Source organism: Nestor notabilis, unplaced genomic scaffold (assembly GCF_000696875.1).
Source record: "Nestor notabilis isolate BGI_N333 unplaced genomic scaffold, ASM69687v1 scaffold18613, whole genome shotgun sequence".
NCBI classification, from domain to species: Eukaryota; Metazoa; Chordata; class Aves; order Psittaciformes; family Psittacidae; genus Nestor; species Nestor notabilis.
This window is the reverse complement of record NW_009923519.1, coordinates 780-19,601: the sequence shown is the minus strand read 5'-3', so window position 1 is coordinate 19,601 and position 18,822 is coordinate 780. Positions and strand designations below refer to the sequence as shown.

At 43.4% G+C, this 18,822-nt stretch overlaps 1 protein-coding gene across 1 annotated transcript in view; it reads left to right on the top strand.

Annotated features, from left to right (window-relative positions):
* Positions 1 to 15,633, top strand: part of LLGL2 (lethal giant larvae homolog 2 (Drosophila)) — a 27,029-nt gene extending 11,396 nt beyond the window's left edge. The window contains exons 8-25 of the mRNA XM_010012183.1: positions 489 to 543; positions 734 to 888; positions 4,201 to 4,418; positions 4,930 to 4,997; positions 6,783 to 6,936; positions 7,045 to 7,149; positions 7,241 to 7,533; positions 7,778 to 7,931; positions 8,879 to 9,029; positions 9,711 to 9,827; positions 10,346 to 10,512; positions 11,241 to 11,505; positions 12,200 to 12,353; positions 13,018 to 13,055; positions 13,513 to 13,560; positions 14,084 to 14,126; positions 14,845 to 14,906; positions 15,306 to 15,633. Of these exons, the coding sequence (XP_010010485.1) occupies positions 489 to 543; positions 734 to 888; positions 4,201 to 4,418; positions 4,930 to 4,997; positions 6,783 to 6,936; positions 7,045 to 7,149; positions 7,241 to 7,533; positions 7,778 to 7,931; positions 8,879 to 9,029; positions 9,711 to 9,827; positions 10,346 to 10,512; positions 11,241 to 11,505; positions 12,200 to 12,353; positions 13,018 to 13,055; positions 13,513 to 13,560; positions 14,084 to 14,126; positions 14,845 to 14,906; positions 15,306 to 15,313 (2,255 nt within the window). The 3' untranslated portion in view covers positions 15,314 to 15,633. The remainder of the gene's footprint in view (positions 1 to 488; positions 544 to 733; positions 889 to 4,200; positions 4,419 to 4,929; positions 4,998 to 6,782; positions 6,937 to 7,044; positions 7,150 to 7,240; positions 7,534 to 7,777; positions 7,932 to 8,878; positions 9,030 to 9,710; positions 9,828 to 10,345; positions 10,513 to 11,240; positions 11,506 to 12,199; positions 12,354 to 13,017; positions 13,056 to 13,512; positions 13,561 to 14,083; positions 14,127 to 14,844; positions 14,907 to 15,305) is intronic.
* The last annotated feature ends 3,189 nt before the right edge of the window (positions 15,634 to 18,822 follow it).

Below are 18,822 nucleotides of genomic sequence, written 5' to 3'. Positions count from 1 at the left end.
GGATCTTCTGTAATTAATAGTGAGCTAAGTGTACTTTTTGTCAGCCTGAGCATGATGAAATGAAGCCTCTGATTTGCTGAAACCCATCAAATGGGGATGACCTAATCTTTCAAGCATATAGAAGCTTTTATCGCTCCGTTGCCTTTACATTAGTTTCAGGAATGCTTTTTTTTTGGAATGCCCATGTTTTTAACAATCCTTTCTAGTTAATCACCTTCTACAACAGCACTTGCACTCCCTGTTAGCCATTAGCAGCAGAGTTCAAAACTTCCTCTGAGCCTAAGCCTTGTTTTGCTGGGGAGTCCTGTGGTCAGTGTGTCAGAAGACTTGTCTGATGTGGCTTGGTCTGGGGAGGAAGTGGTGGTGCTTACTAATTCAGGTGGCTCCCCTTGACTTGGAGGCAGAGGTGACCTAGGTGAAGAAGAATAAGGAACTTCTCACATAAAGATGCACTTCTTGAATTACAGACAATAACTCCTTTCTCTTAGGTCCTTTTCCTTGCAAAGCCATCTCCAAGATCTACTGGCAGACAACAAAAAATGGGTGAGTTTGTGGTGTATTCCTTCACTTTCACCTGTTTCAAGGTATTTAAAGGGTGCTGCACGCTGTTCCATAAGAACCCTTTAGAGGAACATTTTGAGTGTTTTTTAGAATGTTTGACTTGCCTCATGTCTTTGAAATTTTGCTTATGCCTTGGTTCAGCGTACACCACTAATTCTGTCTTTCTCTTAAGGCTTCCTTACATTATATTCCAAGGAGGGATGCCCCGGGCTAGCTATGGTGACCGGCACAGTATCTCTGTTGTCCATGGCAGTCAGCAAACAGCCTTTGACTTCACATCACGGGTGATAGACTTCTTTATAATCTTCAGTTCAGAGCCTACTGCAGGTATGTGGTGAAATGGGAATACTGAAGAATTAGAATAACTGTAGGCATGTGTATATCTGCCTGGTGTAAATAGCATATGAAGTGTAATAAGGAGGTCAGGTTTTTTGCAGGTTTTCTGAGAGTTTAACAGAGAATAATAGAATCCTTTAGGTTGGAAAAGACCCTTAAGATGAGTCTAACCATAGAAAAGATTTGACACTTAAAAGTGTAAAATACTGGTATAAAGAATGGGCTAGTTACAAATGCCATACATTCCTCAAAAAATTAAGCTATTCCATTAATAAGAAAATATCTCTTAAGTTCATGTCTGCGTAAACTGGATACTGGGCATAACCAGGTCGTGAAATGAGGATCTAAATATTGCTGTTTGGAAATAACACTTCAAAGGAGGCAATAATTAAAAACAGAATTTACTCCTACTGAGACACTGTTTCTTTTAATTACTACCTGGATTTACGACTAGGGCTCTTGGTAATAAATCAGCAACAGCTGACACAGAACCAAGGGTCAGTGTATGGAGAACTTAATTTACTTACTGCCAGTGAACATGAATGTAAACAGTTCTAAATCTGAATAGCACACGTTCCACAGCTTGTGTCGAGTTTTTCAGGTTCTTGCTTTTGTTGAAGAGCTTTGCTTTGCTTACATCCACAGTAATCATAATATTCTTTATTTTCATGGAATTTTAAAGGATTTTCCCCAGGAACTGTTTGTCTAATGCTGGTGTAGTTCTTGCTTCTGGTTAACTTGAAATAACCAAGTAAAAAATGCTATTTCAAGCTTCACAAATGTGCAGTAATGGGATTTGGGTTAGACCAGATTGCAGAAGTCTCTAGATGCTTTTTAGGAGGTGGTATTCGGATCTTCTGTTGGTGAATCTTCTCAGGTTTTCTAGTTTCTGGTTTGCCTAGTAGACTAGTTTCCAAACTTCTCTCTCATATGTGCTGCCAGTGGTGGTGATGACAGCTCCCACCAGACATGGGCATTCAGATACATTGATGCAGGTTGGCTCCCTCAGACTACAGATCCAGGGGGAAAGTCAGCATAAAGAAATAGCTTTCGGATCCCTCCCTACCTTTGCCCCCAGACCTTAACAGACCCTCCCAAGTCTCTGAAAAACAACCAGTAAAGGAATAGGCAGAATGTAACTGAGATGAAGTGCCTGTATATGTGTGTTATAAATTTTTCTCTGCACAGCACTGCCTTTTATAAGCATCTTCCAAATGTGCAGAACCTATAGGTCTAAACCTTCAAGCTTAATAATGCCATTAAACTTGAGGTACTGTTTAGCTTTAACCATTGCAGCAGCTAGACTCTTTGACTTTCTGTGGAGTTGTCAGAGCTGAGATTATAGAAGATAGACAAAAGTCTCTAAAGATGAAAGAAAGAAGTGTCAGTTTTTTTGGGTAGGAGATTGACTTCTTGAAGTTGAATTCCTGGATATGATTAGAAGCCCTTTAGGATGAGCTAACAACTTAACAGGCTTTATATTATGCTTCCTAAGGGTTGAATTCTCTAGTTAACATGACTTCTAGTGGGCGCATACGAGAGCTGCTACATGAAGCTTAAGCTGTTGCACCTAGATGAGGAAAGTTTTTTACAATAAAATGAGGTTTCTGTGGTTGACAAGCTTCCTTGTGGCTGATTGCCTAAGCTTAGTGGATCTATGCAGCTTGCTTTGTTTGCCCTTAAGCAGTCTTCCCTGCAATGACAATATGAAGGTATTAATTGTACACCAAAGCCACTTAATTTAATAAGCACAAAGCTTATGCATTGCAGCATGGTGGTAGCTGGTGACTTTCCACTACCCTGAATATACTGTGGAAACAATTTTTTAAAGGCTGGCCCTTCCTGTTTTCTTGTTTTTTAAATTAGCATGTGGATGAGTGTGGATATGTCATGGAAGTCACGATGCACTCTAGTATTCCTGCTACTTCAGCAACTTAAAACAGATTCTTGCCATAAGCAATGTCCTCAGATGTGTGCCTTTGCAAGGAAAATATAGCTAAACCAGAGTATATTTGGTTAACGTTGGCAGCAGCAGTCAGTGGAGGGCCGACCATGTGTAGTACAGCTATGGTAGTATTTGGTCTATTCAGAAGTCCCGCAGATGATAGCACATAAGAAAGCAAAGTAAAACCAAATATAAAACACTTTCTCATAAGAAACTGAACTCTTAGTGAGTTACAGCTGTGGCTAGACAGAGTTGAAATGTGGGGTGTCTAACTAGAGAGGGTCCAAGTAGTAATTACTTGAAATTAATTTTGCTGAGTGAACAGTGTTGGTATGTGCTTTGCGTATAGATGTGCTGTCTTGCAAGTATGTTCCAGGTAATGAACTAAAGAAGGGAAGTAAAAGTATAGATTAGCAGGGAAGGTCAGGAAAAAGTTGCTAGTTTGCTTGTGGCTCAGTGTTCATTACCCCTTCTCTTGCAACGTGACACATAAGTGATGGATTCACTTAGATTTCTGTAGCTGTGTTAAACATTATTGGTGTCAACTGATTTGTGATTTTTGGTTTTCCCCACCAGCTGCTATTGTGGCTCTTGTGAATGTTCCTGCAATGACGTTGTACACTAAATATTTTTCAATTTAATTCTAGGTATGACGAAAAATCTTGAATTCTTGATTGTGTCGGGTGTCATCTGTAAAGTTACACAGACAAGATTACAAATGAACTCTGTTAAATATACATATGAATATATATTAGATGATGTACACACTCTTTAAAAAAAAGAAAGTCCAGAGATTGTGTCACAACATATGAGAAGCAGGGCAAATGAAAAGTAAGAGAGCTGAACTGTAAACACTTGTCAGTTCAAGAAGCATTCTGCAGAACCCAAGCTGTGTTTAAGCAGCTTAGCCTCAATGGACTGTGGGCCTAACCCAGTACTAAATGGGTCACTGCTGGGATGTTTGTGTGTCTGTCGACCCCATGCTGGTCATTAGCTGCAGGTAGCGTCCTGGGAGTTTGGACTGTTAAAATGGTGAATAAGAATTTGTTTTATTTAGCCACGTATGTTGTTAACAGATTTTTTTATTTTGCAGTGGAATCTATAAAGAGTCACTCTGACAGTCCCAGGAGGGCTGGAAAGAAACATGAATTCACAGTAAATCTGCTAGTATCTTGAAGTCTATTAATGTCAGTGCCTCAGTAGGCCCAGTTAACATAGAAGCATTTAGAGGTTTTGCCAACAAAAATGCTTGTGTAGAACTCTGTGATAGCAGTTTTCAAATAAGCCTGGCAGGAAGTTTGTTTCTATTAACCTTGGATAGTCATTTTTGTCAGCCGGAATGAATCTTGTTCCTGCAGAGTATGATGACCCTTCTGCTATGGTGGTGCTGGCAGAAGAAGAGCTGGTAGTTATAGACTTGAAAACTGCAGGCTGGCCAGCAGTCCATCCTCCATACCTGGCTTCTCTCCATTGCTCAGCTATCACCTGCTCACACCACGTCTCCAACATCCCACTCAAACTGTGGGAGAGGATTATCAGTGCTGGGAGCAAGCAGAACATTCACTACTCAAATATGGTATGGCAGCTTGTCATGGTTTTAAATGGATGTGGGTTCCCATGTGTTTAAGAACAGCATGACTGCTTGAAATGTGGGTGGGCTGTGCTGCTAATTGCATGCAGAAGGATGAGTCCTAACAGACATTGTCCTGCCTCTTAATAGGGTCGAGAGAGGCTTTTTCCCAGAGCACCACCAAGACAGTTACTCACACTGGGGGATTAAAATGTGGTATTTTTTTCAGGCTTTGACAAGCTAGAAGGAAAGTCTGAGTGTTCCCAGTTGTCAGTGGTAACAAACTTCTCATTTAGAAGCATGAAGCTTTCGGCACAGCTTCTTGAGGAAATATGTAGAGTATCTTCTAGAAAGCACAGCTGGTATCAGAACAGGAACATTTAATCCAAACAAAAGCTAACACCATGGACTTTTTCACTGCCACTTGTACTGAGGTTCATGCTCTCCTGCTGACTGCATATGGTCTTCACACTGTCACTGCCTAGGAAGTCACAGTCTTCCCTTAATGTATTTGTAGCCGTGGCCGATTGATGGTGGCACCAGCATAGCTCCAGATCCTCCGCAGAGGGACTTGCTTCTAACAGGGTATGTACTTACCTGATAACAATCAAGGAGCGCTTCTCAGTTTTTGTTCTTCCTTCTGACCTAACTGAGGCTTTCCCATGAGATTCAAGTCCACTCATCTCCTAGTGAGAAGGCTGCAACTTTACAGTACAACTCCTCATCGCTGGGCTGCCAGCTTTGTACAGCTGATTCTTCTGCTACTGAGCAAACAGATTGTGATGACTACAGATAATCTATGAAGTTGGCTTCTTTGTAGTTCTGATGTCATCCATTCCCCCCACAAACACTAGTGTAGAATGCAGTGCATGCAGTAATCCAGACTCTTTCAAAGGGAACAATGTAAAGCAGAGCTTAATCTTGCAGGTTTTGAAGCATTTTTCCTCCATACCTTACAGTGTTCTGAATCTCAAAAGAGAGGTTAGAATCATAGAATCATAGAATAGTTAGGGTTGGAAAGGACCTTAACATCATCTAGTTCCAACCCCCCTGCCGTGAGCAGGGACGCCACACACTAAACTATGTCACCCAAGGCTCTGTCCAATCTGGCCTTGAACACCGCCAGGGTTGGAGCATTCACAACTTCCTTGGGCAACCTATTCCAGTGCCTCACCACCCTCTCTGTGAAGAACTTCTTCCTTATATGTAATCTAAAGTTCCCCTGTTTCAGTTTGAACCCATCACCCCTTGTCCTATCACTACAGTCCCTAACAAAGAGTCCCTCCCCAGCATCCTTTTAGGCCCCCTTCAGATATTGGAAGGCTGCTATGAGGTCTCCACGCAGTCTTCTCCAGGCTGAACAGCCCCAACTTTCTCAGCCTGTCTTCATACAGGAGGTGCTCCAGTCCTCTTATCATCCTTGTGGCCCTCCTCTGGACTTGCTCCAACAGCTCCATGTCCTTTTTATGTTGAGGACACCAGAACTGTACACAATACTCCAAGTGAGGCCTCACAAGAGCAGAGTAGAGGGGCAGGATCACCTCCTTTGACGTGCTGGTCATGCTTCTTTTGATACAGCCCAGGATACGGTTGGCTTTCTGGCCTGCAAGCGCACACTGCCTGCTCATGTCAAGTTTCTCATAAACCACCACCTCCAAGTCCTTCTCCACAGGGCTGCTCTGAATCTCTTCTCCGCCCAGCCTGTAGCTGTGCCTGGGGTTGTGCCGACCCAGGTGTAGCTTGGACTTTGTTTGCTCTGATCAGCATGAACAGATCGAGCTAAGTGGTAGAACCAGCAAGAGATTGTCTCATCCCATGAAAATGCTTGTGGTTTTTTGTTTTTTTTAAAAGCACTTTAGAAAGTTTCAGTGGGCTGTTTTTCAGACTTCATTCTTGATGCAGCACCTTGTTAGAAATCGTTTATTTTCACCTGGAGAACTAATATTGAAGCTTGATTTCTTTCTTTCCCTCCCAGTAGTAGAACTTTTGTCAGCATGAGTTATTCCTTCTATATGCTAAGCTTTTTTTTTTTCATTTTCAGTGCTTTTTGGAGTAATCTTAAATTGTGTGTTGGTGTCAGAGCCTTGAAAACACACTGGATTCAAAGTTTAAAAAAAAAAAAAAACAACAAACAAAAACACTACAAAAAAACCAAAACCCAAACCAACAGCATAAACAAAAAACCAAACCCCACAAAAAGCTCCATAAACTCTTTCTCTGGAAGCTCTAAGTTACCACAGCTCAGGGCTTTGTAAAGAGTGTGGTTTCATCTTTGGTTGTGTTTTTTCCCCCCTCTGTTTTACCATCCTCAGCTAGGTGCTGTGCTGTTCTCCTGTATGACGTGTGTCTCTGTAACCCTCCCCCCCCCAGGCATGAAGATGGCACTGTGCGGTTTTGGGATGCATCTGGGATCTGTTTACATCTCCTTTATAAGCTGAGCACAGTGCGAGTATTTCTCACCGATGCTGATCCCAATGACAATATGAACACCCTGGGTGAGGATGAGTGGCCTCCGCTTCGCAAGGTGAGATAGCTGATGCTTGTAGGAGCTTTTTGAAAACCTGAGCAGTTACAATTCTTATCCTAGTTAATGCAGCTGCAAAGATCAGCCACTGTGTGTTCTCTTGCCTAGGTTGGGACCTTCGACCCTTACAGTGATGATCCTAGACTTGGGATCCAGAAGATTTACCTGTGTAAATACAGTGGATACTTGGCTGTAGCTGGCACAGCAGGACAGGTATTGAAATACAAACAGTCATCATAAATTTTGCTTTTAGTGCAGGTTTGTCACAGTGCAGTCTGAAGATATGTTAAAATTTGAATTTCAGGTACTGGTGATGGAACTGAATGACGAAGATGCAGAACATGTTGTGGACCATGCTGAAGCAGATCTTCTGCAGGACCAAGAGGGCTATCGATGGAAAGGTCATGAGAAACTAAGAACTCGAGATGGACCCGTTCGATTTGAAGCTGGTTTTCAGCCATTTGTCCTTGTCCAATGTCAACCACCAGCTGTGGTCACCTCATTGGCCCTTCACTCTGAGTGGAAGCTTGTGGCCTTTGGTACCAGTCATGGTTTTGGGCTTTTTGACCACCAGCAGAAACGACTGGTCTTTGTCAAGTAAGTATCTTCTTTCCAGGAGGTCCATGGTAAGCCTCTGTTAAAGATGGCCCGGAATTGCTAACAAAGTGATTTCTTGAGAGCAGTCAGCATAGCAAGAAGCCCTGCCTCTATGGACTCTGTCCTTGAAAGTCTTCAAGAACATACAGGCATGTTCTGACATCTGTTTGTGTCCCACTGGACTTTTGAGAGTGATTGCCACCGAGTAGAAAGTAACCATGTGCCTGCTGTCACCCTCTTTCAGGTGTACGCTGCATCCCAGTGACCAGTTGGCCTTAGAAGGCCCACTGTCTAGGGTGAAATCCTTGAAGAAGTCCCTCCGTCAGTCATTCAGGCGGATCAGAAGAAGCCGGGTGTCCAGTAGGAAGCGACGAGGAGGTAGTGGAAATGCCACAGAGGTGAGTGGTCTACATTTTTGGGGTCTTGTCTGTTTGCAGCTTGGAGCATTGTAGTGATTCAAGCCCAGCAGGAAACTCAGCACCATGTATCCGCTTGCTCACTTTCCCCCTTTTTTCCCCTCCAACTCCAGGTGGGATGGGGAGGAGAATAGAAAGAATGTAAACCCCACGAGTTGAGATAAAATCAGTCCAATAAAGTATAATACAAAACTACTACTAATAATAATAATCATGATAAGGGAAAAAGCAAGGGGAGAGAATATAAAACTGAAAAGGGAAGGATGAAAAAATACCAATAAACACAAGTGATGCCCAATACAATTGCTCGCCACCTGCTGACCGATACCCAGCCCGACCCGAGCAGCGATCTGGGCCTTCCAGGTGACTCCCCCCAGTTTATACACTGGGCATGACGTGCTGTGGGATGGAATACCCTTTTGGCTAGTTTGGGTCAGGTGTCCTGTCTCTGCTTCCTCCCAGCTTCTTGTGCCCCTCCTCACTAGCAGAGATGAGAGACTGAGAAGTCCTTGATCAGAGTAAACATTACTTAGCAACAACTAAAACACTGGTGTGTTACCAGTGTTATTCTCGGACTAAAGCCAAAACACAGCACTGCACCAGCTACTAAGGAGGAGAAAAAGGCGCTGTTACAGCTGAACCCAGGACAAGCATGTGGACTCCTGATTAGACTGCTGAGAGCAGGAGGTGGTATGCAGTCCTGCTATGGTACTGGTAGCTACTGATGTAAGAACAAAAATGGCTATTTCTGATGCTGCTCTGTAGTCACATTTTTAGAGAAGAGGTAGTCTATGGTTGAACACGGGATGTAGGATGCACTGGTTCACTGGTATGATGGTGCTTTCTATTTTCTATTGCTGCCACTTTCACTATCTCTCATTCTTCCCCATGTCTTTGCCTGACTGACAGAATGCTTGTCATCTTTGAAGGTGCAAGAAGCAAATGCCAAATTCGACCAGGACACATTGCAGGAAATGGAACTGGCTCCAGTCCAGCGGAAGATTGAAGCCCGCTCTGCAGAAGACTCCTTCACTGGCTTTGTGCGAACCTTATATTTTGCTGATACCTTCTTGAGAGACAGTGAGTAGAACGAACATCTCTCTTTTCTTCCAAATGGGTTTTTACTCCTCCTGCCAAGGAATGTATTAGGATTTACTGCCAGGAAAATTTGGCACCTCCTGTGTCCTACTTAGTGCTATGCTGAAAAACTAATATAGAACAAGAGCATATGTTGTCATGCAGAATTATATAGCCATTCTGGCTGCTAGTTAATCCAAGGCAAGCAGTAGTGTGTCTTTGGATGTGGCCTTTATGTGCAATTTTCAAATGTGCTTGAATGACATCTGACTTCAGTATAAGCTTTTTTTTTTGTCTCATTACTCTAAATTCCACCCCTGCCCCCAGCAGAGTCTTTTGATCTTGGTGAGGGTAGTGACTGGTTGTGCATCAGAGCCCAAACTGTACCTTGCACAAATTTACTCTGCTCACATGGGATATAAATACGTAAAAACTGGATACAGCAGCTGTTGTGTCTGATGGAAACAGCACTGCCTTCTGTTTACTCACAAGCATGTCCTTTATCATGGCTGTTGATGGGCACACGGTGGGGAAAAAAGTGCTAAGAACCTGTAGTTTCCATGGCAAGCCTGCCCTAACATAAAGATATTCAGGGTGTAAACAGAGCAGGGATGTGTAGTGGAAAGCAGGTATCCAAGGGTGTCACAGGTGGTGCCTTGCTCATGAACGTTCTTGTTGCTCTAGGCTCTCGCCACTGCCCATCCTTGTGGGCAGGCACCAATGGAGGTACAGTCTATGCCTTCTGTTTACGTGTTCCTCCAGCAGAGAGAAGAATGGATGAACCTGTCAGGGCAGAGCAGGGTAAGTGTGCCTTGTGAAAGCAAGGTCCTAATGGATGTGAGCTATCACTCATATAATCCAGACGTGCATACAGAAGGCGAGGTAGCTCAGTTACTGCTGTTTTATCTGTGAGAGTGGAGCGACACATAGCAGTGTCTGAGCTCAACAGTGCTCACTGCAGCACCTGAACTAAAGAGTAAGTGAGCTCCAGCACTGCTTGACATGCCTTAGCCTCATTTCCTACCAGCTTCAGGAATTTAAATTTGTGTTGGCTGTTGCTGAAGTTTACCATCAAGCCTCTGTGCACGTGTACCTTATTCTGACAGCTGGACCTGCATTCTTTATGTAATAATAGTTACTGTTTAACACAAACTGGTTCAGTTCAAATACCCTTTAACTAGTAAATTTTTTCAGGCAGGGCTTCTAGAATCATATTGGCTAGGTCTCTAACTCTGAGAGGATGTGAATGAGGTTCTAACACAGTGTATCAGACTAGACTCCTATGTCTGTTTATTTTCCTGCTTATCTTGCTTGTCTAGCCAAAGAGATTCAGCTGATGCACAGGGCTCCTGTTGTGGGTATACTTGTCTTGGACGGACGCAGCACTCCCCTCCCAGAACCTCTAGAAGTAGCACATGACCTTTCTAAGAGTCCTGATATGCAAGGCAGCCATCAGTTGTTGGTGGTGTCTGAAGAGCAATTTAAGGTAAGTATCACCCAAGAGGCACATAAAATGTGCCAAAGCACTGAGCACTGCTCAATGGAAAGGTAACTCTTGAGAATGCATATTCTTATATACCTGAGTAACACCCCTGGGACAGTGCTTCTGTTTGGTGCAGTCCATAAATCAGGTGCGTGCTGACAAATTGGGTATTCAGCATAGTGATGCACATGCTGAACATGAAAACTGTGATCCTATATTACATTTTACTCTTTGGACAAGGCTGCTTTTTCTTCTGGGAAAGAGCTTTTGCTGTGGTTAATACAGAAGTGGAAATTGGTAGGCATTTCTGTGAAGCAACTAAAAAGCTTCTTGCTTTCCACACTTAACTAGTCAGCATAAGACTTGAAGTAGCTTGCTGTAGGCTGGCCCAGGCTTTTTAATGTGGAAGAACACATGGTTAGTGTAAACCCCATTCTGTTCCTGTAATAATTTGTACCCAAATTTGGAGGGAGTTTGAAGGAACTAGGGGGAGAAATGCAGTTTGCAGCCTGAAGGGTAGGACTGCTTGATGTCAGAACAGAAAAAGAGTCTAACACTGACTCTGGCTGATTCCTTCTTGTCTGGTGAGCAGGGAACCAAGCTGACTTGATTACACTGGTGTGTATCCACTATGAATGAAAACAGCATTAAAGGAGGGAGCAGCAGATGTCCGGGGAGTGACTGCTGCCATTGTGCAGGAAAGAGATGTCAGTGTCCTGTTTCTATGGCAGGTATTCACCTTACCCAAGGTTAGCTCCAAACTGAAGCTCAAGCTGACGGCCCTGGAAGGCTGTAGGGTACGGAAGGTGACAGTTGCGAACTTTAGCAGCTGCAAGACTGATGATTACAGTGAAAATGACCTTGCTGTCCTGACTAACCTGGGAGACATTCAGATCATCTCACTGCCCTTCCTCAAGTTACAGATCCGCTACCCCTGCATCCGCAAAGAGGATGTGAGCGGCATTGCATCCTGTGTCTTCACTAAATACGGCCAAGGTAAGGTGTGCTTTTCCCAAACCACTTACCTCTGTTGTGTGTTTGAGACAATGGAAAACGGATTATAGGGCTTAGTGTTTAGACCTGGCTATGTATACGTGTTAATGTTACATAAATATGTCCATTATGTGTTTCTGGCCAGCATCAGATGCCAACAGATACTGACACATGAATTAGCAGAAGCAGACGTGAGTTTATTCCATCGTTGTTAATGCATACAGTGGTTTTCACCTAACAAGGAGGATGTAGCTTTCATCTGGCCACTCTCCTCTTATCTAGAGTCAAGAGGATGGCTCTCTAAGCAGCACGCATAGTTTAAATGCCTGCATGATGCCTTCTATATGTGCCTGTGGCTCAGCACTCAACTTGCAAAACTGGGATCCAACATCCTCTGGCTGCTGAGGGTGGATCACTGCTTTGCAGTTCAGTTTTCACATCTTTCTGTGCTGCTTTTGACAAGTATCAGCACAGCAGAGTACAGTTCTCCGCATAATCCTAAATTGCCCAGTCTCTAGGCTAACCAGTCCTTGGGAAACTGGGGTAATATCTTCCTCAATGGTTCCTTTTCATTTAGATAGGAGGAATTGCAAACCCTTTCTGTCAAATATAGAGGATGCTTAGATCTGTTCTTTTTTTTGAATCATCTTTAGTTCTTGGACTTGAGAATTGCTTATAAATTGCCAATCTTCTATAGGTTTCTATCTGATCTCACCATCGGAGTTTGAGAGGTTTTCCCTTTCTACTAAATGGCTAGTGGAGCCCCGGTGCATTGTGGACATGCCAGAAGTTACAAGTAACAACCATGTGCACAACAAGTCTGGTGTGGAGAATGCAGCGAGAGAATCCAGGTAAAGTCTGTAAAACTCTTGCACACTGACTGTGTCTGAGTAGCAAGAAGAAAATAAACCAATCCAAGCAAACACGAAACAAAACAAGGCATCAACAACAACAGAAAGACAACTTTGAAGTCTGTTAACAACATTCCTAGATGGATTGGCATCAGGAAATGTAACCTTCTCCCTGATGGTTTTTCTACTTGCAGTACAGCTGGTGAGACAAAGTAGTAGACAAAGCACTGGAATCGGTATCCCTGGGTGGCTAGTCACAAACTGTAAGCCCTGGCTTGCTTACTTGTTCCCAGATGATGGGTCTGACTGACACCTGACTCTTGCATGGTTCAGGGGCTGGGTGTTACTGGCAAGGCTGAACTGTTGCTCTGTGAAGGGACAGTGCAGTATTCCTCCTCTCATCTTGGAACATCAGGAAATAACAGTAGATCTGACACTCATGGACATCCTATAGGAATTTTATTCCAAAAGTTTAGGAATGTTCTCTGATGCATGCAAGCTTCTGCATTGCCAACACATGATAAAGCCCTTCTGACAGTCTTGCTCAGCAAACCATTTAGTTAGCATGCACTGGAGCTTCTTGAAGCTGTCAAGAGTATACATGAATTCTCTGCATCCCTATCCCAATCACAGTTGGTGATTGTTTGCTACCTTCTTTTTCTAGGGGATCAGGAAGGAGTTCGGGTGGCTGTGGAGAAGATGGTAAGCAAGAAATAATTGTACTAAATGTTGTATGGTGAGGTGTAAACCTAAAGCATCTTTCCTGTTGCTACAGTCAGTGTTTTCCACCTAAGAAAGGGGCAAGTCAGGAGGGACTTAGACCTGCTTAGACACAGTTGTTGCTAGCTCTAAATTAAGTTGTCCTGTGGCAAAATTGCCTTGAAAGGATAGGATGGAGTTTCTGCTGGAAGGCATAAACTGTGGGAAGAATAGGTGTGAAATCTGATGAGATCTGTTAGCCAAACTAGTGTTGCTGGAAAATACAGTTCAGTATTTGAGAGGCTTTAAGGATTAGCCATGAAGCATTCAATAAAGTCAAAAGGTACTTAGTGGGAGGAAGGGGGAAATCCAGTTGTTTTGTGTGTTTCCAAAACTGCACATATTTCATGAAAAGGGGAAAACGTTCTAAAGTAAAAGGTTTTTTCCTACTCTCTTTTAGAAAGGAAGTCTGGGAGGCTGATGGAACATGCCTTGCTCAATGACGAAAGTGAGTGAGATGAAGAATTGCTACTGACAGGGCAGGTGCCATTCTGGGTGGGAAAAGAAGAAAGCCGCTGGGAATTTTCTGGATTCCAGTACTTGGTTTTAAGGGGTCTGCAGTTGCACTGGTAGAAGTATTGGGTTTTCATGAACTGGAAGTGAGGGGTTGGACAGACAATCATGCCCTCAGGCAGCGGTTGTTCCACATAGCTGCTGTGGTAAGAGCAGGATTTTTATTTTCTAATAGGAGTTGTGTAAAATGGCAGCTGGAACAGACAGTTCCTTTGGGGCTCTGGTACACTGGGACTGGCAACATGGCAACATCTCCTCTGGCAAATGACTGCTTAATTCTTTTATGCCAGCCTGGTACTGCTGAAGAGGCAGTGGTGTTACATGCATGGTCTGAGCTCTGTGTTGTGGGAGGTGGGCTTTAAAGGCTGTTCAGCTGGGAGGTGGAATGTGGCTAGGCTACTGCCTAGAAGCGGAGCTCCACTGGTTTTGGCTCACTGCTTTAACCCTCTGCTTTCCAGAAGTCCTGAAGGAGATCCAGACTACTCTTGAGGGGGGCAGAGGGTGAGTAACAGCCAACTGCTGTTCCTGATGGTTGGGGCTGGTAAGGGAGGGCATTTCTAGTTGAAAGCAGGGGGATGCCCAACGTGATGGCAGGGATCCTGTGCTGGAATCTGGTTATGTACATGTCCCACAGACTACCAAAAGGCAATAGTAAGAGAGAGGCAGGTTCTCTTTCACATGTTCTCCCTTGGCAATTTTTATGAATAATGCTTTGTCTCTTTCTCTCCGAAAAGCAGGAGAGATCACATTCCCACATCCCAAAGGAACAGGACTCTGAGTATTCGCATACAGGTTTCTATTTGTGTCAACCCATACTGATCTAAAGGGCAAGCCACATGGGCTTAGTTGGTCGAGGATGGGACTTTGGAGTTTAATCCTGGCTTGACACTCACTTGGATGTGTTCAGTATCTCTGCTCCCATTCTGTCTATACAGCTACCACCATGGGTGCGGGGCTTTATCTTGTCTCCCTAGAATACTGATGTTCATTCAGGTGACAGGGGCTACAGAAGTGTAGACAAAGGACTACTGTCTGCAACGGACGCAGGAAGCTTGGTGGGGTTGGTAACTGCTGGTGTGTAAGGATAAGTGACTGCCTGACCTGCTCTGCTCTGCGCACTTCCTCTGGACACTACCTAATCCTGGTCTTCTGTCAGCAGCTGGGAGCGGATGGGATGATACTGCATTGCAATAATGAATCTTTTCTTGTGTCATTGCAGGAGCTATGCAGAAAGAAATTTGGCAAGAAGTCCATTAGGTCATGGACTAAGTAATGGAGGAGGTAGGTGAGGGTAAACCTATTTCAGGTGCAGTGAAGTAGCCAAAGGAAGCAGAAAGCAGAATGAAGTTTCTTTATAAAATTCAGCTTATTTAAATGGTTCGCAGTAGTGCAGAACTCTGATCTGAATTTTCAGGACACAAATCTGTTGTCCAAGTGGTGTACTAGCACTATTCAGCACCTGATGTGCCACATAAGTAAATATGCTGCATCAGTTATAAAGGAAATGCTAAAAACCCTTTGGAGGCTCCTACCTAACTCTTAACCTTACCTTAAAACAAACTGGAGAAGTAGCCAGAGTTCACAGCAAACATCTGTTGAGTGTATCAACTCCTTGGCTCTCAATAGCTTTCAAATTCTGTTTTCTAAAATGGCTTTTGCATTTTGTTTTTTATCCAAAAGCAGATTGACCAGAATTCATCACAGACTTTCTGGCACCGGATTGAGTGCCGTACACTACTGATTGGGCAAACCGTCCCTGGGGAGAAGGCACCGCTGCTCCTGCATCACAGGCTAGAGAGCTGCAGCTTGCAGCATGCCAGCCTCTGCCTCCCCTTTAGTGCCTCATTAGAGACCTCTCCTCTTGGAGCCCGTCTTGCATTAGGACAGAAGTCAATCTCCAGGTCCGATGCACCACAAGCCTCTGAGTACATCTAACTTTTAAATGTTTGCACATTTCTCTTTTCTACTGGGCTGGGTTTTAAATTATGAATGTTGCTGCCCTGGTGCAGGATTTTAATAAACGCACACTATTACCTCCAACTGGGTTACAATTATTTTTTTGTACAATTTTTTTAAATCTGGTATTTCAGTTATAATGGCAACAGTTCAGAAATTTACTTTAAAAAAGAATTGAATAATATATGCTAGATTCCTGTGACTGCTGTATGTGGTACCTGAATGAGTAATTTTGGGGTTTGTTACGGTGCTGTTAAGTGGCTTTAAGGGTTTGGGTAGAATCTATTTTTGTAGCCATTCAAATCAGAGGAAGACTAATTTAACTTGATTTTTGTTTCAACACTACATTGTTCTTTTTGGAAATAAAACTCTGAATTCCATTTTGTGATCCTTGTCTGCTCTCATATCTATTCTTCTCATCAGCAGCTTCTTTCACACTGGCAACAGGCTCATGCCAACTTACCCCTTAAAGAAGGTGGAGCTCGCTCTGAGCTGCAGAGGCAAAGAGCACTCCTGGAGATCAGGAGGCCTTGTTAAGCAAGGTGGTAGTTTGGAGAAGCCACATATGGTGGGCAGACTTGATTGTATCACTGTCCTGCAGTCTGTGCACTGTATTGCCAGGAAAGGCACTGGTTCAGATTATAGTCCCTAGAAGGTCATCTGCTGGCTTGTCCTGAAATAACTTGGGTGATAACACACTGAAGGGAGAAGCAGTTGATCTGGCAGTGATGCTGTGCTAGTCAGCCAACAGGTTTTGAATTGAAACTGGTGAAACTGTGCAGAGCAGTTCATTACTCTTCAAACTCTTTGGTTCCCTTGTCCCTGACCTAAGGCCACTTTCTCTCATTTTCCAGCTAAGAAGGTTATTTTCTGATTTCTCTCTTGTAACTCGCTTGTAGCAATACAAAAGTCAGAGAGAAAACCATATCTGCCCAGAGTGGGTACCGAGCTGTCATCCTTGGCATGCTTAGGAAGCCTCTCCTTTGAAGCCCTCTTGTTTCAGGCTCTGTCTTGATCTTCCTGAGCAAGGTGAAGGGATCCCTTCCTTCCTAGAGTACTAGGGTGGCAGTTTCTATTACACAGAAGAATATGGTTGCAGAGTTGCTTTTGCTCAGGTGTGTTTCAGGGCACCTTTCCTCCTAGAAGTGCTACTGTCTCCTTTGTCAACCTAATTTCTTGCTAATGAGGCTTTAGAGAGCCTTCTCTCTACTCAGCATGGTCTGACAAACTACTTTCCATCTTCTTATTTCATTATTTCCTTGTTTCTGTTGCTTCAGGATTGAGGCTAACAGAAGGGTGGCCTGCTGTTTCTCACCTTTTGTGCCAGACACTCGTGCTGCACATTTACAGGAAATTATGGTTTAATCAGGAGCTTTTGAGCTGGTGCACCCAGCTGCTGCTTTGTGCCCTTGCAAGTATGTGATGTGGCAGTTTTCAGAAAGGGCAGAAACAATTTATAACTTCTGCCTGTTTTCACCCACATAACTTGAAAAATCCAATAGGTCCACTGAAAGCATTCATCAAGTCACAATAATGTCATTGTACTTTGTACACCTGAAAGTGAATTTAGATTTAAAAACAAAGAAAAAGAACCTTTATCCAGCTTCTTGGGGTTTTTTGTTTGTTTGTTTGTTTTTTGTTTGTGGTGTTTGGTTTTGTTGGTTTTGGTTTGTTTTTTTTCCCTGAAAGCACAAGCCAGACTATTAATGGGATTGAGTAGTTTAGGATGTGTGCTGATACATGGCAGATTTTTCCTAGCAATGCTTTGAAACTTACATCTGAAGGATACACTGGAGTAAGCTGCTTGACTTATTGTGAGCACAGGCATTAAGAATCCTTTTAGAACCACCATGCCTAAAATACAGGAGAAATGGCAAAGCAGGGGAAGACTGGGACTTGTGGTGTTCTTTCAATCATTTTCTGAGCTAAGCAGGAGAGGAGGGAAAAGCTTATGACATTCAGAACTAGGGTGTTTTCTGTGCTGTCAGAAAACTACTAGCAAGTAAAACCGGTGATGAGGTGTTCATGAAGGATGGAGTCTTCAATGAATGTCTGTAAGCAGCTTTCTAATGTAATGGGAAAAAATAATCTCCCTTTCAGGAACTGTCTTCTGAGCCTTTCTGTCACCCTCAGTCTGTCCATCAGCTGACAGTAATGATAATAATAGCCTGTTTCTGATCAGAGGATTCAGCTGCTGCCAAACTCTTTGAGTTTTGTGCCTACCTCTACTTTTCACTTGAACTCCTTGTCTGGGATCTGATAGAAGCTTTCTGTCTCCAAGAGCTAATGCTTAATGCTTGGAAGCACACTGAGGGCTCGTTGACCCCCTGCTAATGTTATTGCCAGTCAAGCTTTGGCAGTGCTCTCCCCTTATCTTGCTTTATGCTGTCTCACTGGGGTCTGGCACAGTAAAGTGCCCCTTTGCTGCAGGAGCTGCTGTTAACACTGGCTGCTAGTGCTTGAAAAAATCCTTTCTTAGAACCGTCTGGCAGCATGTTCCCTAACCCTTGTAGACCTGTTTCTCTGCAGAGGGGAAAGTCTTGGATCACAACTAAAGAACAGCCCCAAATTTTCCACATCTGAATGCACATACTGGGTATCTAATATGGGATGTTGTTCTGTAGTGGCCTGAGATTTAAGTTAAATGCTTTCTTTTAACATGAGCTCTTTTATAGGGTTGCATATTCATTGCCAAAACTCTCTAGTCCTAGAAAAGCTTGGCCTGGGGCTCTTTTTTCATCCTCCCTCTCCCTGCCCCAATAGTAATGCAAGCTTCCCTCAGATCTTTAGGAACTGAATATTTGTTGTATTTGTCTAAAAATTCTATTAGAACATAATGTTGGATGGAAAAATACTTTTCATCTTAGTGGTAAGGCCCGAGGCATGTCTGGTTAGTGAGAGAATTACATTTTTTTTTTTTTTTTTACAGCTTAATTGGTCTGTTTCTTAGAATATGGTTTGTATCTATGTAGCTGGAATAAACGCATGCCTGGAGTGGAATCCTAAATTCAGCCTGCAAGGCACATCACTGCTGATGTGGCCTCATGTATTGGGATGCCTTTAATAACAGCAGGACTGGGATCTGGTGTTGAGTTGGCATGGCTGAAGAGTGAGACAAGCTTTAGTGGAATTTTTCTTCTAAAGCCCAGCAGTCTGTGTTAAGCCACATTATTTGACTTGGTGATCTCCCTCAAGCAAAAGCCAAGGTTGTGTTGCAACTGTAGCTGATTCCCTGAGGTAA